We start from the raw sequence: 20645 nt of genomic DNA, 5'->3' as shown, positions 1-20645 counted from the left end.
ATAGTGGATAAAGAATCGGAAGAAATAAGAAAAGTTATATTATTTGTCGATTTCAAAAATGCCTTTACTTGTAAATGTTTATGTACTATTATGGATGGCGAGGATCGTTTCTTTTCGCTGTCATTATTCCTAGGGAAGCCAGATTTATAGGCACAATACATAAATTATAGTAATTTTTTTGTTGAATCTTTGCAAAATTGGTACATTAAATATGGCCCCGCGAAATGCTAAACATGACTTCATAAAAACGGAGTAGAATAAGCAAGTTGTTGTTGATGCAATAACACACATGATTTGGCATTATACTGTGCACTGTTTCGTACCATACATCGTCTGTGCTTATAATAATAATCGATCAGCTAATCATGGACGAAGTCGAAGATCTCTTATATATTTGTGATTATAAAAATTTAGAAAGTATTTTTTTTCAAAAATTTATATATAATAAATTGTTACCGTACTCAGAAGACTTAGGTAAAGAATCAGAAATTTTGTTAGCTGAAATTAAAGCAAATTTAGGACGTGCTGTTATATTTCACGAAGTGTGGCCAGGTTGTTATATATGGGTTAATAAATTATGTCAGTGAGTACATATTTTTCAGATTTATTACAATAAGAAGTACATATTAGGGTAGAAAGTTAGAAAAATCAAATCATTCTGTATATCATTAACTTAAATTTGTATATTTGTTACAGTTACATAAAGTTGTATGGCTTAAAATTTAGTAAAGAAGATCATATCTTATTCATAAAATTATTATTTGAACTTATTACAGTTCCAAAAATACCATCTGTTTATACTTTAAAATGTGTCAACACATTAATTTTATTATTAATGTAAGTTATGTCCAATTCTTATATTTCAAATTATATATAAAATTGGAGAAATTGATTTTGTTATTTTTAATATTCGTAGAAAAAAAAAATTAATATCTCCTGATGAATTAGAACTTCCATGGCGACCTCTTTATGAAATGTGTGTCAGGATGAAGGACACAAAAGGAAGTCGTCCAGAAATGTATTGCTACAATAATGCTCATAAAGTTGCAATGCAAGGTCTGATTCGTTGTGCAAAAATTTATTTTCCAGTAAGTAAATAATTTCTTTAGAAATATTGATGAAAGATGTGAAATTAATTCAGTATTGTAGTTAAGTGCAACACAGGAAATATTGGATGAATTGAGGCCAACTTTATGTCCCCTTAACTTTCCAATAATGTACAAAAGTTTGCAAATGTTGCGATCGTTTTTACCAGTACAGTTACCACCTAAGCACCATTCAATTGGATATGAATTATGGTTTGATGAATTTATGGCATTATGGGAGGTTTGTCATAATGTCCCAGAATGGGAAACAAAAATGATGGATTTAATGGCATCATTAGCTAATTGTAATATTGGATATATTAATTGGGAACCATATATTCCACTGATGTTCACTAGATTTATGCAAGGTTTAAAGTTACCAGTATCATATAATAAATCACAAAAATATAAACATCATGGTGTAGATGCAACTTCCATAGCAAAATGGATAGTAGCAGTTTTGGTAAGGTTTCATTATATATGGAAAAAATGTATTTGTAAGAATTGACTAGTATTTTTTTCAACTATGAATATTTCCAGGGAAATAAATCAAGTGCTCAAATACATCTTGAAAAATTTTTGAAAACTATAGAAACATATTTTCATCCTGTAAATAATGGTTGGTGGTTAGCAATATTAAAAGAAATTCTTCTAAAACTTTCATTCTACTTTATTACACGTTTGAACAGGTAAAAATACTACAATTTTTAGAACATAGTTTTAAGATTTCTTTAACAATGTTAAATTTCTATCCATATTGCAGAGAACGGTATGCAAAACTAACATGGGAAACACCTATTCCTGAAAACTACAAATTAACTGATAGTGACATTGACTCATTTGTTAAAAGCATGTTGCCAGTAACTACAGTAGCTATGTTTAACAAGTTGAGTATGAATGAGGCTCTTGAGGCATTGCAATACCTTAGCAGTATGAGACCCAATTTGGTTATTCCACATGTCTTGGAAAAAATATCTTCAACATTAGATTCTCCTACAACAGAATCATATAAATTGATTGCTGCAATGGTTGGTATGGAAGCTATAGCTAGACCATTAGCAGAAGGTTCTCAGAACATAAATGAAGGTATAAATTGTATTTAAATTATACATGATTGTAGTTTTTATAAATTCTTTTTTTATTGCAGGTTATACATACTCAGAAGGGCCAACGCACATATTACCATTGCTCACTTTACTCTTACCTAACATTGATCCAAATGATCCAGAAAAATGTTTCCTTGTTTTTCGTCTTATTTTAGTTTATGCTTCTTTTATACCTATTGTGGATTCCTCTAAGTCAGTAACAGACGAAGAAGAAAGAATGAATGATGAGGTAGCTTCTGGATTTGAAGATTTTATTTTGCAGTTTCTTGACAAAATATTCTCTTTTATAGACTATAGTTCTTTAGAGTCAGTTAGACTGGAAAACATTTCTGGTAGTAAAAAAAGCAAGCTAGAAAATCTCATAGAAAGTGTGTTCTCTGACGTATGCATGGTTTTGTTAATGCAAATTAAGGATACAACATTTGAACGTGCTTTACATAAATTACGTATATTTATCACTGAACGTATACTCGAAATTAACGTTGCTGGACAGTTAGCTGGTGGCCTGTGCAGGGTATTTGCTCGTGTTAATGGCAAAGAAACTTTGCGAATTTTGTTACCAGTACTTTCACAAACTATTTTAAGTATCACGAGTGAAAATAACGATATTACTAAGGAAGATAATTTGGACGAACGTCTTTTACATGTAATGCTGTTGTTATCTGCAACTGTTAATACAACAGGAAACAATTTACTACCACATATAGAAACATTGACAACTGTTCTTGATCACGTACTAATTTTAAAATCAAAGGAAGGAAACAATTTAGCTTGTATGTTATTAAATACTATTTTTCGTTCCTTATCTACTATGGCGCCATATCATTTTGAATCTACTGATAGAATTCGATACTGGGCACAAATTTTGGATATTAACAGTTTGAACGTCAAGTGGTATATTCCTGGTAAAGAAGAAATGGATGTAATAAAGCGAATATTCTCAAAATATTTATTGCCTGAAGTGAGTAAGCTGGAAGAATACTGTGAAGATTGCAGCAAATTAACATGGTAAATTATTAAAAACATTTACAATGTTTCAATTAAATTATCATCGCATAATACATAAATATATGATTTTAGGGAAGAATTATTGATTAGTTTAAATATTGTAAGCAACATTATTAAAGGCTGTGAATCTGTTTTACCCATGTGGGAAGAAGAACCATTAAGTTTGATGGAGTCATCTTTAAGGTGGCTACCTTTTGTACCAACACTTGGTATGAAGGAAAAACTATTAATGCCAGATAACAGTAATGTAAAACGTTATATGGTAACTTTAATGAGTAAACTGCAAGATGTAATACTTAAGAATACAGACGGCGGTACAAAATGCCTACGTGTTTTAGTAAAGGTATTTATTTTAACATAACATTTCATAAAATAAGCTAGTGAGTAAAATTACATAAATTTAAACTTTTAATTTTAGATTTGGAGTAGTCTTTTATTAGGAACGGGTTCTTCGTTTAATATGTCAATAACAAGATATAAAGATTTGAAAAGTATGTGTAGAGTAATGGAAGATAAATTAGTAAAGAAGAAAGGACTTATAGGGTGTTGTATATTGTTGCGTGCAGAAACTCAACATGCAACACGTTCATATCTACGAATTGTTAATTTAACACAAACTCATAAAGAAATAATGTTAAAACTTTTTATATTGGCTACTAGTAGATATGCTAGTATACAATGTCAAGCCCGATGCGTTCTTTCACGCGCTTTTCAACATATTCCCTTTACTTGGAAAATTATTGTACCAAAAGTGCTTGACATATTAGGAGAGGATCCTGAAGAAAATAAAGAGGCATATAAGGTAACAACATTAATAATAATAACAGTGGTAGTAACCGATTTTTAGTAATAATGAACATTAAACATTTTTTTTAAATAGGGCGTTTTACATATTTTACTTGATTCACAAGAAAATCCTATCTTGATGAGACACGATTGGAATACACTAAGATCTCTGTGGTCTGCCTTGGTGCTTTCCAAACCATCCGAAGAATTGTCTATAATACGCTTGAAGAATGATTTAGTAAAATTTATAAATAGCCAGTTTTCAACGGTTGCTATTACATACGAAATGTCAAACGTATGTTTGACAATTTCAACTGATTTATGGAAAACTTATCCACGACCTAATTTACCTCAACCTTGTGAAGATGAAATTACAAAAGGTTTAAAAATAATACAAATGTTTAATGAAACTAATTTAGCCTCTTACAAAGGTTTAGTGTCGGATTTGCTAAATGCTCTTCTGGAAAAAAATTTGCACTGGAGACATCGTTTAATGGCATTAGATTTTATTCGACATTTGGTGCATCCTGAACAAATATATCCACCAGAAGTAGTTCGTTATTTCGTAGAAACATTGATACACGATTCATTAAGCGAAAGAAATATTGCTTTTCGGGTAGTTACATGTATGTTGCAACAACAAAAAAGAGAACATCCAAAGGTAAAGCGCTTTAGCGAAAACATTCATTTCTTAAATAACTTTAATATAACTTAAAAATCAACAATTTTTGAATTTTAAGATAACCATTGACTTACCAATATCATCAAAGAAGGATGAATCAGAGAAAGATCAATGTAAGAAGTTCATACTTGGACAAAGACCAGATAATGCTTGGCTTCAGTATAATTATGAAACCCGACCTTTGACCACAGAGCAATGGGATGAACCTAGATTTATTCACCAGCCCTATATCGGGTATTATACATGGCCAAAAGACATAAAAGTTTATGCACCATCAGATAAACAACCTTGTTTAGATCCAGATTTACGACAATTAACTAATCATGAGATTGAAATAGATTCCTTTTTTAATAATTCAGAAAATATTAAAAAACTGATCAAATTTTACAGTCTTGAAACAAAAAAAGATAAAGATCAATTTAGCAAATACCTTTTTTTTAAAGGTCTCTTTCGTAATCATGGAATAGTGTTTTTAAAACACTTTTTACCACATTTAGAAGAATTAGTGGTTGATAAACAAGAAGGCAGTCAGAGATGCGCAGCAGAAATTATTGCTGGAATTATTAAAGGTTCAAAACATTGGCCATTTAACATGGTTTGTGAAATGTGGGATTCGTTATTACCAATTATAAAGCTTGCTTTGATTAATTTGACTCCAGAAACTACTACCGATTGGGTCATTTGTTTTTCTAAAGCACAGCAATATAGAGACCCGAACAGACAACATTGGTTATTGGAATGTTTAATGGAAGAAACTTGTTTTGGCCAATCAGAGTCATCTTTTATTGAATGCGGACGTCTACAGACTTTGCGAGCAGTTCTTATGAAACAGCCATGGCGTGTTACAGCATTATTTCGACGGTTATTGAAACATATAGAAGATAGATTATTGGCAAATCCGTTTGACAATGTGAGAGAGACACTAAGTTCTGTTTTAGTATCAGTATTTTGTGCAGACTTGAGATCATCGAATACTTCAAGAGATCAATCATTACCGCAAATACAAGATTTCTTGAATAAAATAGTTCCAAAATTACAGCCTCTGGTTAATGATAATGCAATGAAATCAAATAAGGAACTAGAGACGTTGTCTGAACAAATATCTATCGTTAAACTTGATAAACATTCAAAAAATTCAGAAATAAGTGAAGATGAAAAACAAAGATCAATACGATTACTTACAACAGTTTGTAATATGATTACAAGAATAGATTCTTTACTATTTCTATTGCCACCAGAATTTTATCAAATATTTCCAATTATATATCAATTAGAAAATTGTGCAACAGATGAAGAATTGAAAAAATCATGCAAATCTGCTTTAGCAGTTTACGCACAATCATTTACCTTACCGCGTAATGTACCAGTAGCTTTAGAAGCGATAGAAAAAATGTCAAAACATACATCTTGGTGGACAAGATCTGCTTGTCTGGAACTTCTTCAAACATGGGTATTTCATAACATGGGTACATTATTAAGCGATTTATCGTGGATCAATTGTGTCAAAGACATCGTTTTACGTTTGTTGGAAGATGAACGAGTAGAAGTTAGAAAAACTGCTGGTAAAGTTCTTAGTGGACTCTTGCATTGTACATTTATACCTGATCAAGAATGTCTGCTGGCAAGTATCTTTAAACTATTTTGAAAGCTACAAAAATAAAAGTAATTGGTATAATCTTTTATTCTCTTTTAGGATGAATTTAAGAAAAAGGCAAAAACTAAACTGTACAAGGAAGGGCGTTCAAAAAACATTAGTGAAGACAAAAAAAGGATTTTAAAAACTGACGCCATACGTATTCGTCATGCAGCTGTAATAGGAATGTGTGCATTCATTCAAGCTCATCCATATGATGTACCCAAACATATACCTCCAATTTTTGAACATCTTAGTCCTCATATTACTGATCCACAACCTATACCGGTCAGTATGTATATATATAATAAACTTGAATTGATTATAACTTATGCAATTAATATATCAAATATTATAGATGACAATTAAGAAAACTCTTGACGATTTTAAAAGAACTCATGGCGGATGGAGAAATATGAAGGAATATACACAACATTTTACAGAAGAGCAATTGACTACATTGCAAGATTTGATGATGCCACCTTCTCATTATGTTTAACAAATATCTAAATTTGTAATAGTAATAATAAAATAACAACTGGACATGTCATTAATATTGTACTGTAAAAACGTAATATGAATAATTTATTTTTATTTATACAAATACGAATTTAATTATTCCTTTTTAATTAGAAATAATAGATACCAAAGATGTTTTACATTGCAAATTATTTTATAAGAAAAATATTTTTAGCATTGAACTGATACATGGGCATGTAATAAACAATAACAGTAAAAAATTTTATATACAAATATATTTACAAAAAAATTTTTCAATAAAATACTAACATATTTCAAATTATATTTTTTGCTTGTTATGATCTTGTAATTGAGTTGCATCTGTTATTAATTCCAAAAACTAATAAAAATTACAATTAATTATTTATTACACACATATACAATATATACATATATGTGTAAACGATTAAAGGTACAGTGATTTTACGATTCAATGATCTAGGGAATATAAAAATCATAATTTAGAATTCGGAAATATGAACGTATAAATAAAAACTAAGAATATAAATAAATTATAAATAAAAACTAAATTTAAAAAATAATTGTAATAAACAGCACCCAATTAATCTCGAAATCGATAAGTGCGTAATCTACTGATAATAAGTCGAATTATAAATTTGTTTGTCATCTAAATTTTTGTAATCATTGTATATAGAACTATTAACGCTGGAGTGTTGTTAGCAGTTGTTGAGTTGTTACTAGAGTGTGTAGCAAGTGTAAGTTATTTCGTTCTATTTTGTATCTAGCAATTGAAAATTAACATCATAGTGTAAATAAAGAATAAATATACTTAGTCGTATAAACAGATGTTCTATAGTTGAGATTTCTCTAATCCAGAGATTCTGTCAAGGTTTCAGTTTGAAACGTATTTCGTGGCTACAGACCAAAGAAAGAATCACGGTGTTATCATGAACCGAATAGTGATATTTGGAGCTACAGGAAATACTGGATTATGTTCTTTAGATATCGCTGTAAATAAGGGTAAAATATCATTCGTTTTTTTTATTTTTATATGGGCCAAAATTATACTATAATTTGTTTAAATTAATATATGATAGTAGTTATTTATAGTAAGGGGGAAATATTTAATCACGGCAATTATCCGGTAGCAAAAAATGTGAATTTATTTTCAATCAAGAAATTAAATGATTTGCATTATACTTATAACAAATATTTTATTACTATAGTTATAAAAATCTGGTACATACTAAGAAATATAAATTGAGTACTGATTAATTTTGTTTTTCAATTTTATAACACATAATAAATTTTAGGGCTGAATGTAAGGGTGTTTGTAAGAGATGAAAACAAAGTTCCAGCACATTTGAAAGATAAAGTAGAAATAGTTGTTGGAGATGTTACCAATGCAGAACAAGTTTCAAATGCAATAGCTAATAGAGATGCAGTGGTTGTTGTACTTGGCACACGGTACAGCTTGAGTAATTATTATATTTTATATATAATATTAATTTTTCAGCCTAACATGGCTTTAACTTCTATTCTAAAATTGTATTTAGGTCCAACTACTGTGTTATCAGAGGGTATGAAAAATATTATAGAAGGTATGAAGAAACATAATGTAGAAGTGGTATCTGTCTGCTTATCTGGTATATTTCATTTTTTTTTTTTTTCATTTAAACCTTACTTTTTAGGCTTTTAAATAATATTTTATCTATTTACAGAATTCTTATTTTACAAACCTGAAGCAGTTCCTAGTATATTTCAAGATATAACTAAAGATCATCAACGAATGTTTGATGTTCTAAAGGAAAGTCAATTAAAATGGATTGCAGTATTACCACCTCATATTTCAGGTATGTATTATAATAAACATAATGGTTTATAATAATGTAATGAAATATGAATACATATTTTATTGATTGTTTTTAGATGCAAAAGGAGGTTCAAAGTATTTAGTAACAATTGATGAATCTCCTGGACGAGCAATTTCTAAGCATGACTTAGGTGCTTTTCTTGTTGAAAGTCTTCAACAACCAGAATACTATCAAAAAGTTTGTGGTATTGCAAATGTTTCATAGTATAAGAGAAAACGTGACTGGATATAACTAAATTCTTTGATTTTTTTTTCAAATAATGCAATATACATGGTATATATAAAATTGAAAGTTAGTTGTTTTATATTTTAGAAGTATAAAAATAAGAAAGAAATTTTAAAAAGTAAATTTCTGCTTACTCAAAATATATTTTGATAATAATTGAAACATTTAAAAAGTATATAATTCTGAGTATTTGTTGGAATGGTTATAATGTATTATGACACATAAATGAGATGTATGCATAATAAGTATTTTTGTATTTAAGAACGATTAAAAAAATAATTTTATAAATAAATAAATAATATATGTTTTGTAAAACATTTACACATGGAATATGAAAAAATCATCCATAAGTATGAAGTTATTATTGTATTTTACTGTTAAGATAATTTTTTGACCATATGTATCCTATGAGCTGTAACGCTGTAATCATAAAAACTTGGCATTTTAAAATTTGGCATTGGTGGTGGTTGTGGTCCACAACACTCTGTAGTTTTTTCTTTAAGTAATGCTTTAGTAAATGCTGCTGTAGAATACACAACATCGTTAATTCCAAATGCTTTAAATGGATCGCAAGGTCTGTATCCATTTTTATAATAAAAAACTTCTTGTCCTTCAGTTCTTAAATACACATTTTTGATTCCTTTTTTTGCTACATACTCTTCAGTTCCACGTAACAACTTAGATCCAAGACCTTGAGATCTGTATTCATAATCAATTACAACTGAAACAAGAAAGCAAGTTTTGTGTTTATAATCTTCTATTTAAAATTTAATTTTAACTTATGCTTACCTGATTGTATAAAACAACTATGTCGTAATCTAGGTATTAAGGATATCTTACAATGACCAAGAACTTTGTCTTCTTTGTCAATAAGTATAAGACATGTGGGAAATTCATCACATGATGCCTTTAAAAACTTTAACCTATTCCATATAAAAACTAAATTAATTTCTAAAAACTGAATTAATTTTTATACAAAATAAGTATTGTAGTATACCGTGCAGATTCACTCCGTGGCCATTCAGAATTAAGTAATGCACAACAGTCAGGAATTAAATCTGGTCGTTTGTGAAGAGGTACTATTTTATACTCCTTATTAATAGCACTCATATTTTTGTACTAAAAACATATATTAAAATTATAATTTTTAATAAATAATATAAATATTATCTGGTAATCAAAATCTTTTTTATTTAAATATTTATATGAAAATACTGCAAAAAATGTATGGCATCATGAAAGGTTAAATATTACATATTTCATAAAAAATAAAATGAGTGACTAAAGTAGCTGATTAAGTTCTTCAGAGAAAAAGTGTTTAACAACCTGTGCCTGACAGGTATCAAAGGTGCCATGTGTCAATGAGTGTAATAAATAGTTTACAATAGATGTCCTTACCGTATTTTTATAGGTGAATAAGGAGAAATTGACCAAGTTTAGGGTCACCGTGCTTCACCTGGACGTATCTCGTCGTACGGAAATAGTTTTCAGATTAGAATCATCTTAAGCTAAGAATGATACTTCTCCTGGGCATATCCCCACTATTATGTAAAATTTTCACCGACACCCAGAGATATTATTAAATATATCCTTTCGTTTTGGCACACTTCTTGGATTCTTTCCTCATAAACATTTTGAACAATCTTATTAATGTATAAAGACTGAGTTTATACAGAATCTGTGAAAAGTAATAATATGAAACAACTTTTATTGATGACGCATAACTTTATCATTAAAAAAATACTTATAACATATTTAATCAAATATTTGACAATTTATTTTTGTTAATTTTATACAATTTTCTGTGTTCGTTGGATTATATTTTATATATAAAAACATAATTAACTTCAATCAAATGTAAATATTTTGTTTTACGTAGGTAGTGTTCTACTATTACATGCCCGTGACCCATTCCCCTTCGAACGCCAACATCTTTTTTTGCATTTGACCCATTTTTCCTAATAGCTACTGTTCTATATGCGAACAATGTCCTGCATTCTTTATTTCAACAGTGATGTTCAATTGATGTTTCTGAATAATATCTTCCTACTGTTACTAGAACCAATTCAAGTTCAAAAAATTCCAAAAACCATACAGAAATGTTTGTTCTTTTAATTTATGCAAAATACTAAAATAAGTATTTATAATTAATTGTTAACATATACATTTACATTAATGAGCATCTTAAAATTGAAAACTAAGTATTCAAGATATTTGAGAATCACTGGTGGTTACAGTCGACAACTGTAAGGGTGCGTTTAGATTAAACGAGCAAAAATGTAGTGCAAGAACATTGGTTCGTGCTCGTTCAGCATATAAATGATCATCGAATCTGTTCAGTAATACTAAACCGACGAATGCAGACAAATTTCAGTCTGAATATTTTGAATCATGTCAAACCAAACTATATTTCTATTGTTAGGATATTCGTTCACATTGATTATCCAAACCAATGAACAATAACAAGCGGTGAAAGAATGCTCGTTCGAGTTTTACTGAAGCGAGGGAAAAATAAGTATTCACTCGCTTATTCCAAACACACCATAACGTATAGTTTATTTGTATTGTTCTTGTACTGTATACGTGATTTATATGCAAGTTAGTTGTAAACAGTAGTGTTAATGCAAGTTATATGAAACTTATAACAGTTTATTTATGGAATTATATTAATTATAAATGGTAATAAAGTTATTTATTTTGACAAAACCAATATTGAATATTTTTAAGTATTTATTGCATTAAATAAAGATGCTGTCAGGAAGGCCTCCCGTGACAGGTAATAATAAAAAGATTTGCAAACATAAACATTGTTAATATGGTATACTACATTACTATTTTACATAATCTTCTTTTTGTTTTGGTGCAAATGATAGAGAATCCTTTGGGACTCTCTTGGCACGACAGTGCATGGATACCTGTGTTAAATCCAAACAATATAATGGATTATTTTTCGGAAAGGAGTAATCCATTTTATGATAGGACATGTAACAATGAGATTATTAAAATGCAACGGTTGAGTCCTGATCAATTGCAGTAAGAAACAACAGTTAAATAAACGATGTAAAAATGTGATAAAAATTAGGAAATACAAATATGAACAGCAAATTAATTTCAGAAATATGACTGGTCTTGAATATATGCTTTTACATGTACAAGAACCTATTTTATATGTAATTAGAAAGCAACATCGTCATTCTCCAACTTTAGCAACACCACTTGCTGATTATTATATTATTGCTGGTGTTGTATATCAAGCCCCTGATTTAGCATCTGTTGTAAGCTCTAGATTGGTATGTGATGCTTATAAAAATTAAAGCAGCATTAAGGAATATATGCTTCTAGTTGATGCAGATATATCTTACAGCTATCCACAGTACATCATTTACAGTCTGCTTTTGAAGAAGCTAGTTCATGTTCAAGATACCATCCCAGTAAGGGTTATTATTGGGATTTCAAAAATGGAAAAGCTATGGCAGCAAAAAAGGAAACACCTGTTCGTGAGGAACCAAGTTCTTTATTTCAGCGCCAGAGAGTAGACATGTTACTTGCAGAGCTCACACGCAAATTCCCATTACCTGTTCCAAAGCCTGCACATCAAGCTATAGAATCAAGTAAGTGCTATTTAAATTTTGAAACTATATTGCAGAAACAAAAATATAATTGATGTTTACTGATTTATAGCTATGGAAATCAAACAAGAAATTAAAACTGAAAAGAAAGATATGAAACCACCACCAGAGAAGAAGCCAAAAATTAACTAATAATGTATTAATGATAATGTAAGATTAACGACATTTTAGTAATTCATTTTTTATGTGTATATATTTTTTACAATAGTTAAAACTTTCACATTAAAAAATAAGCATTTGTTGTACAAAGGTCTGATGAAATAATCAAGTGAATAAGCATGTTATGGCAAAATACTTAACTGGTATAAAATTAAAAAATGGATAAAATATTTGTTTCATTTCCTACACCATGGACAATCAGGATTATCAATTTCTTCTTTCATATTTCTTTTAATTTGTGGGACCTTTTTCTTTCCAACTTTTTTAATTTTTTGTTTACCACAAAATGTAGAATCAGGGCACTTTATTATTTCTTCTTTAGATGGTGGAGGACAAGGAGGATCTTGATTCTTTCGTGCTCGAGTTAAACGAGAACATGTCGAAATATTGGATACAATCTATATAAGTTATAAATTGTCTTTAAGACTATTGAATAAAATTCAAATATATTTTGTTACAAACTTTCTTATTAATCGCAGTAACAAATTGAAATAGACGTATCATATTCTTTATTCTCTTATTATAAATCTAATGACTTTATGATAAAACTTTATTCGTTGCACATTAAATTTTTGTCATAAAAAATGGTTGTAAATGAAACTTTTTAAATGTCAAAATGCATTAGTATTTCAATTTTTTTTAGAATTTCATTTGTAAATGATGCAGTAACTATACTTCTTGTTACGGGAAAAATGATATGCGATGGGAGTACATGCCCCAAACCGTACGAAGATACGAAAATTTACGATCAGAATCATTACGTTACGGATGACGATGAATTCATCAAAACTTTGAAACACCAGAAATGCAAAGTAATCCAGTTAGTTCGCCGACAAATCTGTAAATTCCACAATGCACAAGTAATATCATACGAATTAAAAGTTTTTGTCAGTGCAGTCTCGCTATATGGCTCCCTTTCTCATGCATACTAGCGATGCTTCCACAAACTTCTAAATCCCTAAATTTTTAGAGCGCTATACCTAGACTCCACTGTAACTGAGAATTTCATATTCCTGCACTGAAAAAGAAAAAGTATGAACTTTTATTCTAGTACCAGTTACCCTCGATGTCGGACAATTTGCTTTGAAATTTCCAGGTGAAACGAGATATTTCCAACAACATGAATGAAGAGTTGAATATAAACAGAAGTACGGGCATATGTAGGGACGTTATGTCATGTTTTTTGTTTCGTAGGAATTCAGAGTCGATGTGTCAAGCGTGGCATGCAATCAGAAACTTAAAAAAATTTCGTCAAAAAATTTTCTCCATTGTACTGATTGCTGGATTGATCATATTGATATGGTTGATATGCAGTATTTATTTTCGCGGATATCTTTGCATCAGTGGAAAATCTTGCATTACCTCTATTCGGTACACTCATGCTAAACATAAACTGTTTTAAACTGAAGACTTTATAATAAAGATCTTTCAATTTAACATAAAATACATTAAAAAAAAAACTTAACACTTTGACGGCCTTACTTTTTTTGTATTTAGAAATAGGAATAAAATAATGAAGCAAAAATTATTAAAGTGACACTGGCCTTCAAAGTCTTAAAATAAATATTATAATTGTTTGGGTGACATTTATGGCACAATAAGGAAAAACCTTCTAAGACTTGACACAAAATATATTAAACTTGAATAATACACCATGTGTAGCGTTTAGTTAGTATGCAACTAGTCTTGACGATTCCTAGATTGATTTTTTTAGACTTCCATAGGTTTTCAGTGAGACATTTGACCTTTAAGCGGTGCATAATACGTCGCAATGCTCGTATTATGCTAGTTTCTTATGTTTTTTTATTTTTTGTGCAATATACACCAACTCGATGAAGAGACCAGTTGCAGTTCGTTTGATGTTTCAACCTCGATGCCAATTACAATTAACCATACGATTGTTTAGGCTTTGAGATCGGTCTTCTTGATATGTTTACTCGTTCAATTCGTTCAAATTTTCATTTACACACAACTTTCTGGACCAGGTATAGAGTTGGCAATAATGATTTCCTTCATTAAATTACGATCAGCTTTGAAGCTAATAGGTTCCCAAGACTTCGTGGAAAATGGATTTAACTGTAAAGAGAGGAGTGAAAAGAAATTTGCGACAAAGAAGTTATTAGATTAGTAGCGAAAAACTTACGCTGCATCTATTACTTTGAAGTCCTTGCTTATGAATGTCGTATGGTGCGAACAGTGTATCTGGTCGTACGGGTAAAAATAACTGTGGTTCCCGCTTTATTTTTTCTTGGTCTGAAAGGACATACGATAAATTGTTAATTTTTTATATCATCATCTACATGTTAATTGTCAGGAGGCAGGTCGCGCTGTTACCTTGTGGTGACTGTATGATATCTGGTTGATTGTTGAGCGCGTAATCGGTGACTTGTTTTAACGTGTACTCGACGAAATAAGTGTGGTCTCCGTGTGTAACATCGAGCATCGAATTGTTCCTCGAGTCCGGAGGAGTAATTATTGGTTGTTTCATATACGGCTCGATATGTACCGGAGAAGTTGTACCTCTACGTCGATACATCATCAACATCACCGAGAGTACGGTGACGCCGAATGCCATTAAACAACCGATAAGAAGCAGAATAAGTGGAACCATACTTACTCCACTGTCTGTAAGGCAACATTACATTACAATTTTTTGAAAAGAGAAGGGGTACAAAAAAATAATTAAATTTTAGTTACCTGTACGCTTCTCGGAGTCTCTTAACATTATATCTTCCAATAAACTTACATCACTCTTTCCTTTCGCGTTCACTGCGTATGTGACGAGGTAAAAATGCGTGGCTGGAAGAAGATCTGCCACTGCGATACGAAAGATTGGTACATCCGCGGACACGCTGGATGCGTTCACCCTTAGATTACCAGTGAGAACCTCGTAGGCTTCTAATCGGAACTCTTGCTTCAATCCACCATTGTAGCCTGGCACACATTCTACTTCCAGGATTTCAGAACTTTGATTGAGCGACGCCTTTATCGTACAATTATTCAAAGGGCTTGGTTTTACTGTAAACCATGACATATTTTATAAAACGCATGTTAAATACATTAGTTATTGATGGTCATGAAGATTACCTGCATTAATAATTTGGTAAATACAAGGTGTTTCTTGTTTCCCTATTATGTTTCTACCCCAACACGTTAAAGCTCCATAGTCCCTTTCAGACACTGGCGTATAAACGAGCTCGCTCATCGTTCCATTATTACCGTTGAACTTCACTGGTGCAACCTCGAAATTATCGCCGCTGTTGTTGAATTCCCACACGAATTCCACTTCGTTGGGATCAGCGTCCACCTCGCAACGTACCTTCACCGATTCTTCCATCGATGCTCCGATAACGGACACCTCTTTCGTCTTGCATACCGGTGCAACTGACAGGTTTACAATTAGGTAATTGGTAAAAGATTATTAGTCATATAGAAACTAATATGTTAATTTGATCACATCGTACAATCAATTTCACTTACATTGTACACGTAAAGTTACCACTGGACTCGTGGTCTCACCACGATCATTGCTTGCGAGACACGTGTAGTTCCCTGCATTGTCACGACCTATCTTTTGTAGCACTAGGCTCTGCGTACTCATAATTATTCCAGCCGAAGAATTTTGCGTTAGCACAACGTCCTATAATAAATATTTTAGTTGTAATTCGGTCACATAATTTTATACAGTGAACTTTCCGATATAAAGTCTGCTGAAAGATAAATGGTGGTACAATGAAAATCTGTATTATACTCACGTTGTGCTTCCAAGTGATTTTATGGTGTGCCGGATTGGCGAGAACCTTGCACTCGAAGTAAACATCGTCCCCTTCTTTTATCTTTTCAGCGTTTAAATTGCTACCTAAGTGTAATTGTACTTTAGGTGGAACTGTAAAACAAAGGTGCTTGATTATCAAAAGAAACAAGCAATATCACCGTACATTTCACGATACTCACATACTACGTTTAATTGAAAGAAGTCTTCTAAATACGCATCTGGCAGTGCTGGATTCTCCCCTCGACACTTCAGGATTTTTCCATTGTCGTCCGGGACCGGTGAAAATATCAGCGTACTCAAAACCACCGAAGCGTTTCCAACATCGATTATCTGTTACATCGAAACTTTTGTCAACGAACGATGTTGTTGCACATTTTACAAAGATTGATAGTAACAAAATCATTGTTATTTACTTTGCCATTATGGTAGACGTTGTTTTTCGTTAACCAAGTGATTCGTGCTCGAGGATGAGACCCTGTTGTTTCGCAAGTAATGGAGTAGTCTTTGTCTGTCTCGAGAATGGTCGGTTTTGATAAAATTTTCACCGACAACGGCTTCACTGTAAAATAAAAAAATCTGAATATGTTATGAAATTGTTAAATAAGATCAGTTTAGAATAATTGTTAAACACATACGATAAACGTCTAAGAGAACAGTCTTCTCTAACGAAAGATTAAAGTTTGTATTCGAGGCTCGACACTTATAAGTAGTGTTACGGTGTTCCCTTCTCAACTGAGGTATCGTCAATTTACTGGTAACTATGTTCCGCCCGATTTCTACTAATCTGCTGTCTACTTCTCGTTCATTGATCAACCAAATCACCACCGGTGTCGGTTTCCCTTGAATTAAAAAATTGATTAGGTCACAATCTAATATTAACACTGCTTAAACATAAAAACGAGAATTACCTCCCCTTACTTCACAAGTCAGACCAAATTCAACGCCAACTTGAAATGGTCCTGCAGTGTTCTTAATTTCTACCCCCGAGCTGTCGTAAATTAACAGCTGATGTGGTGGAACTAGGAACAAGACATTATTCGTTGGCACGAAGAACAATAAAATATACTATCTGTGCAAAATTGTACCTATTACGGTGAGGTTCACTTGGAAATTTTTCGTAGGCGAATTCTTAAAATCGACCCTACATCGATAGATCCCTTCGTCGTCTAATTGAACAGCTCCCAGTGAAAAAGTGGCTGGTCTTGTGTCAGTGATGAAACAAGCTCTTGGTCCTACGACGGTGCTATTCGACCAATTAAGAGCCTCGTTGAATGCTCTTCCTCGCACGTCGAAACTGAAATATTAATCTTGATCAGAATTGACTTGGCAGAAAATTTGAAAGCACTCTTTGGCCTCTTCAATTGGTTCGCGCTGACATTAGTACATTTTTACGGAAATTACCTGTAAATCGGTTTCACCGCATCGTCGCGAAACCAGAGCACCATGTTTACGCGATCCTCTCGCGTGGACGGTTCAATGTCACAAGGCAATTTAGCGGTACCTCCAAGAACGGCGCTGACTTCAAAAGTTTCCACTAGAAAAGAGGAACAAACGCTCATTAGTTTCTACATACAATACAGACATATCAATTCCGTTTCTAATATCTTAAAGATTCATCGATTTCCATTTCATTCAAGATTAATATATTAAAATAAATCATTTAAATATTTTACAACTATGTCCCATCGATTTAAAACTGATTAAATGGATAAAAAAATTGACGTATTAATATTTTGAATAAGTAACACGACTGAAGTATCGAAGTAATAGCGACATACTAAATAATTCATAAACTGTTAAAATATGAATAGTAACAAGATACGTTTTCTTCGTGCAACGGCGGGACAAGAAACAACATTACGTATGGAATGACCTAATAAACGTTTGAAGTCTGAATATATACTTCAGTGAATATGCTAAACGCTTGGTCAGCCATGTGACTGATCAATGCATACGCTAACTACTTAAGATGCAACAATCTCGTTCAGTATTCGAATACCGCTAATCTGCGTTCCAAAGGGATCCAAATGAACATCCTCTGCTCATTCGAGTACATACCTCGCACGTTTAGTCGTAAGATCTTGTAGCATGCTGATTTTACTGAATTTTTCATTCTTTCTGATACATTGATTTACAGTACTAAATTTCGAATTAATTTTATTCGAATGGAGGTTTAAAAAATATATGTAAATTTGACTTTTTTGCAGCTAATTAAGGTACTTGCACATTGCAGAAGGAATGAGTAAAAATAATAAATTTTATAGTAGATACGAGTGTTTGAAAATCGGGAGCAGAGTGAAACAGTAGAATATTGAATGTAACGTTTGACAGTTGTGACAAATATTCGATACAACCGATATGCGGTCGGTCAGTAGGATTCCCTCCAAATCAACGTACCTAAGTCATCGTCCTTATCCCAGTTCCCGGTGGCATTCACATAAACGACCACGGCGAGTATGTAACCGCTGATGATGAGCTTGATCGCGATCTCGACTAGCGCCCCTATCGCCATCCCAAGGGGAAACACTCTGAGGGGAGAGTTGGGTACATTCAGATCCACTCTTTGCATAATGTCACCCCGTGCCTGCCTATCCCGTAGCTCTTCTTTATTATCATTCCACGTTCAAAGAGGTAGACTCCTCTCCTCCCACCTTTCCGAGCATACACGCAGAGGAACAGGGCGTACAGGAACACCGTTCACCGATTAATTCTGTCACGAGAATTTTTCAGCCAAATGTCTGACCACCTTTCCTTCATAATACGCATCGAGAGCGCGTAATATTTTGATCCTGATCGAATGTATTCGTTTACGGTAGAAACGTGTCGAAAATTATTGTCGTTGCGTGGTAGAAAGAAAATCACCGGTGTCCGATTAATCCACGGTGGTGTCGACAAATGGCGATAACCGCGAGAGTAGGACACCAGGTTCGTCTGTACCTGGTGAATCGTCTAAGCGACAGCACAGAGCACGGAACTCTATCCTAAACAGGTTCATGGAGTATCGTTTCACGACGGAAGTCTTCTGCGCGTACGTCCCTTTCTCGGTTCTCTCGTTTGCCCACGAAACTGTGACAGCATCCGTTCAACTTTGACGGGTCACCACACAGCGTGACGACCGAGGAACAAGTCGGAATTTCACTGGATCACTATCGCGCGTATCTCGCGAGCACCGCACTCGCACATTTTCCAGGACAAACTGGAAGAAGGAACGTTCGTGTCGTTCGAGTAACACCAGGCGGCTCTCAACATTTGGAGGGTTGTTTCGCCGAAGGAGCACCTAGGGAGAGAGCCTAGGGAGAGACTAGGGAGAGAGAGCGTCGGCTGAAAGCGGCGCTTTCTCGTAACCGCGTCCGCGTCGTTGCGAATGGACACCGATGCCTTTGCAGGCGTCGCTAACCCGACGACGATGAGCGCCGATCGATTTTCGTAAAGTCAGTCTCTGATCTCCCTTCGTGTTTCGACGCTCTCGATTCCGACGCGCGATATATAACCAACCCACACACGCGACGATCAGCGAACGCAGACGAACCTTCACGACTTCCCGCAACCCCTTCTCTCTTTCTACCCCATCGCTTTTGCTCATTGTTCACCGTTTCTACGATGAATATGGGCTCATTTTGACCTTACTGTACCGACAGAATATGTACACGGAGGGTTGCTTCGATGATTACCAAGAGTAGACATTTTTACGATGTCCCGTATTTCCTAATATTTCAGATTTTTAAGTATTGGTAATTTTATTGATCATATTGTATACTATAAAAGCGGAACATTCGTTATATCGAGATGTTCTTACAAATCTGGATCCTTTAGATGCTTAGATCTTTTACCTTTCCCAAGATAGGATGTACATCAGACTTGAATTAACGTTCCGATGTCTTGTTCCTTCCTGTTCTTATTAAATAACTTACCAATTGCTCCATGTACATCCACATTAAAATGTCCAGTCTGAAAATTTGTCAAAAATGGCTCGGTAACTCTCGAGTTCTTAGAAACGAGGGTTTTCATAATTACCAAACCGAGGAAAGGAATCCAAAATCAATTCGTTTAAATTTTACAAGAAAGGAAATTCTTACATGCGCACACCCCTTAAACGCGAGGTGTTACTGGACGTAAAAGGAATTTATATCACCGAATCAATATAAATGCAATGAAAATAAAATAATCCGGTTTTTATCCTCATATTCGTTCTGCATAAAGCAA

At 32.7% G+C, this 20645-nt stretch overlaps 5 protein-coding genes across 11 annotated transcripts; 3 read left to right on the top strand and 2 right to left on the bottom strand.

The window, feature by feature from the left end:
* The first annotated feature begins 199 nt into the window (after positions 1-199).
* LOC100881787 (proteasome activator complex subunit 4A) lies at positions 200-6904 on the top strand. Its single transcript, XM_003702582.3, has 13 exons — positions 200-583; positions 697-837; positions 917-1088; positions 1150-1548; positions 1626-1774; positions 1849-2171; positions 2233-3199; positions 3272-3542; positions 3618-4001; positions 4080-4646; positions 4726-6288; positions 6361-6588; positions 6659-6904. Exons 1-13 carry the CDS (start codon positions 366-368, stop codon positions 6797-6799), a joined length of 5523 nt encoding a protein of 1840 aa, XP_003702630.2. The 5' UTR covers positions 200-365; the 3' UTR covers positions 6800-6904.
* A 484-nt stretch (positions 6905-7388) lies between these two features.
* On the top strand, positions 7389-8906 carry LOC100881897 (flavin reductase (NADPH)). Of its 2 annotated transcripts, none has more exons than XM_012283791.2 (5): positions 7389-7800; positions 8094-8258; positions 8337-8381; positions 8502-8633; positions 8710-8906. In XM_012283791.2, the coding sequence occupies exons 1-5, from the start codon at positions 7728-7730 to the stop codon at positions 8856-8858; spliced, it is 564 nt and encodes a 187-aa protein (XP_012139181.1). In that variant the 5' UTR covers positions 7389-7727; the 3' UTR covers positions 8859-8906. The 2 variants fall into 2 exon arrangements, with proteins under 2 accessions (XP_012139181.1, XP_003702631.1); XM_003702583.3 differs by having other exon boundaries at positions 7408-7800; positions 8337-8426.
* Positions 8907-9105: 199 nt separating this feature from the next.
* On the bottom strand, positions 9106-10557 carry Naa80 (N-alpha-acetyltransferase 80). 2 transcript variants are annotated; one of them, XM_003702584.3, is made up of 4 exons: positions 10278-10557; positions 9877-9998; positions 9669-9802; positions 9106-9600 (listed from the first exon to the last, which is right to left on the bottom strand). In XM_003702584.3, exons 2-4 carry the CDS (start codon positions 9987-9989, stop codon positions 9257-9259), a joined length of 591 nt encoding a protein of 196 aa, XP_003702632.1. In that variant the 5' UTR covers positions 9990-9998; positions 10278-10557; the 3' UTR covers positions 9106-9256. The 2 variants fall into 2 exon arrangements, with proteins under 2 accessions (XP_003702632.1, XP_076392173.1); XM_076536058.1 differs by lacking the exon at positions 10278-10557 and adding an exon at positions 10206-10261.
* Positions 10558-11181: 624 nt separating this feature from the next.
* On the top strand, positions 11182-14677 carry MED6 (mediator complex subunit 6). Of its 5 annotated transcripts, XR_013039468.1 has the most exons (7): positions 11513-11655; positions 11753-11912; positions 11995-12169; positions 12244-12490; positions 12561-12658; positions 13311-13527; positions 13764-14677. XR_013039468.1 is itself a non-coding variant. In XM_012283790.2 (6 exons), the coding sequence occupies exons 1-5, from the start codon at positions 11628-11630 to the stop codon at positions 12638-12640; spliced, it is 690 nt and encodes a 229-aa protein (XP_012139180.1). In that variant the 5' UTR covers positions 11182-11627; the 3' UTR covers positions 12641-12658; positions 12990-13132. The 5 variants fall into 5 exon arrangements, 4 of the variants coding, with proteins under 4 accessions (XP_012139180.1, XP_076392166.1, XP_076392165.1 ...); XM_012283790.2 differs by lacking the exons at positions 13311-13527; positions 13764-14677 and adding an exon at positions 12990-13132 and having other exon boundaries at positions 11182-11655; XM_076536050.1 differs by lacking the exon at positions 13311-13527.
* Positions 14278-20366, bottom strand: side-III (sidestep III). Its single transcript, XM_003702586.3, has 14 exons — positions 18840-20366; positions 17844-17976; positions 17528-17736; positions 17351-17461; positions 17078-17281; positions 16856-17001; positions 16622-16772; positions 16423-16553; positions 16148-16307; positions 15755-16051; positions 15365-15685; positions 15002-15292; positions 14811-14920; positions 14278-14743 (listed from the first exon to the last, which is right to left on the bottom strand). Exons 1-14 carry the CDS (start codon positions 19009-19011, stop codon positions 14630-14632), a joined length of 2550 nt encoding a protein of 849 aa, XP_003702634.2. The 5' UTR covers positions 19012-20366; the 3' UTR covers positions 14278-14629.
* Between the last annotated feature and the right edge of the window lie 279 nt (positions 20367-20645).

This window comes from Megachile rotundata, chromosome 10 (genome assembly GCF_050947335.1).
Source record: "Megachile rotundata isolate GNS110a chromosome 10, iyMegRotu1, whole genome shotgun sequence".
Taxonomy (NCBI): domain Eukaryota; kingdom Metazoa; phylum Arthropoda; class Insecta; order Hymenoptera; family Megachilidae; genus Megachile; species Megachile rotundata.
The sequence above is the reverse complement of the archived record's forward strand: the minus strand, read 5'-3'. Positions and strand labels throughout refer to the sequence as shown.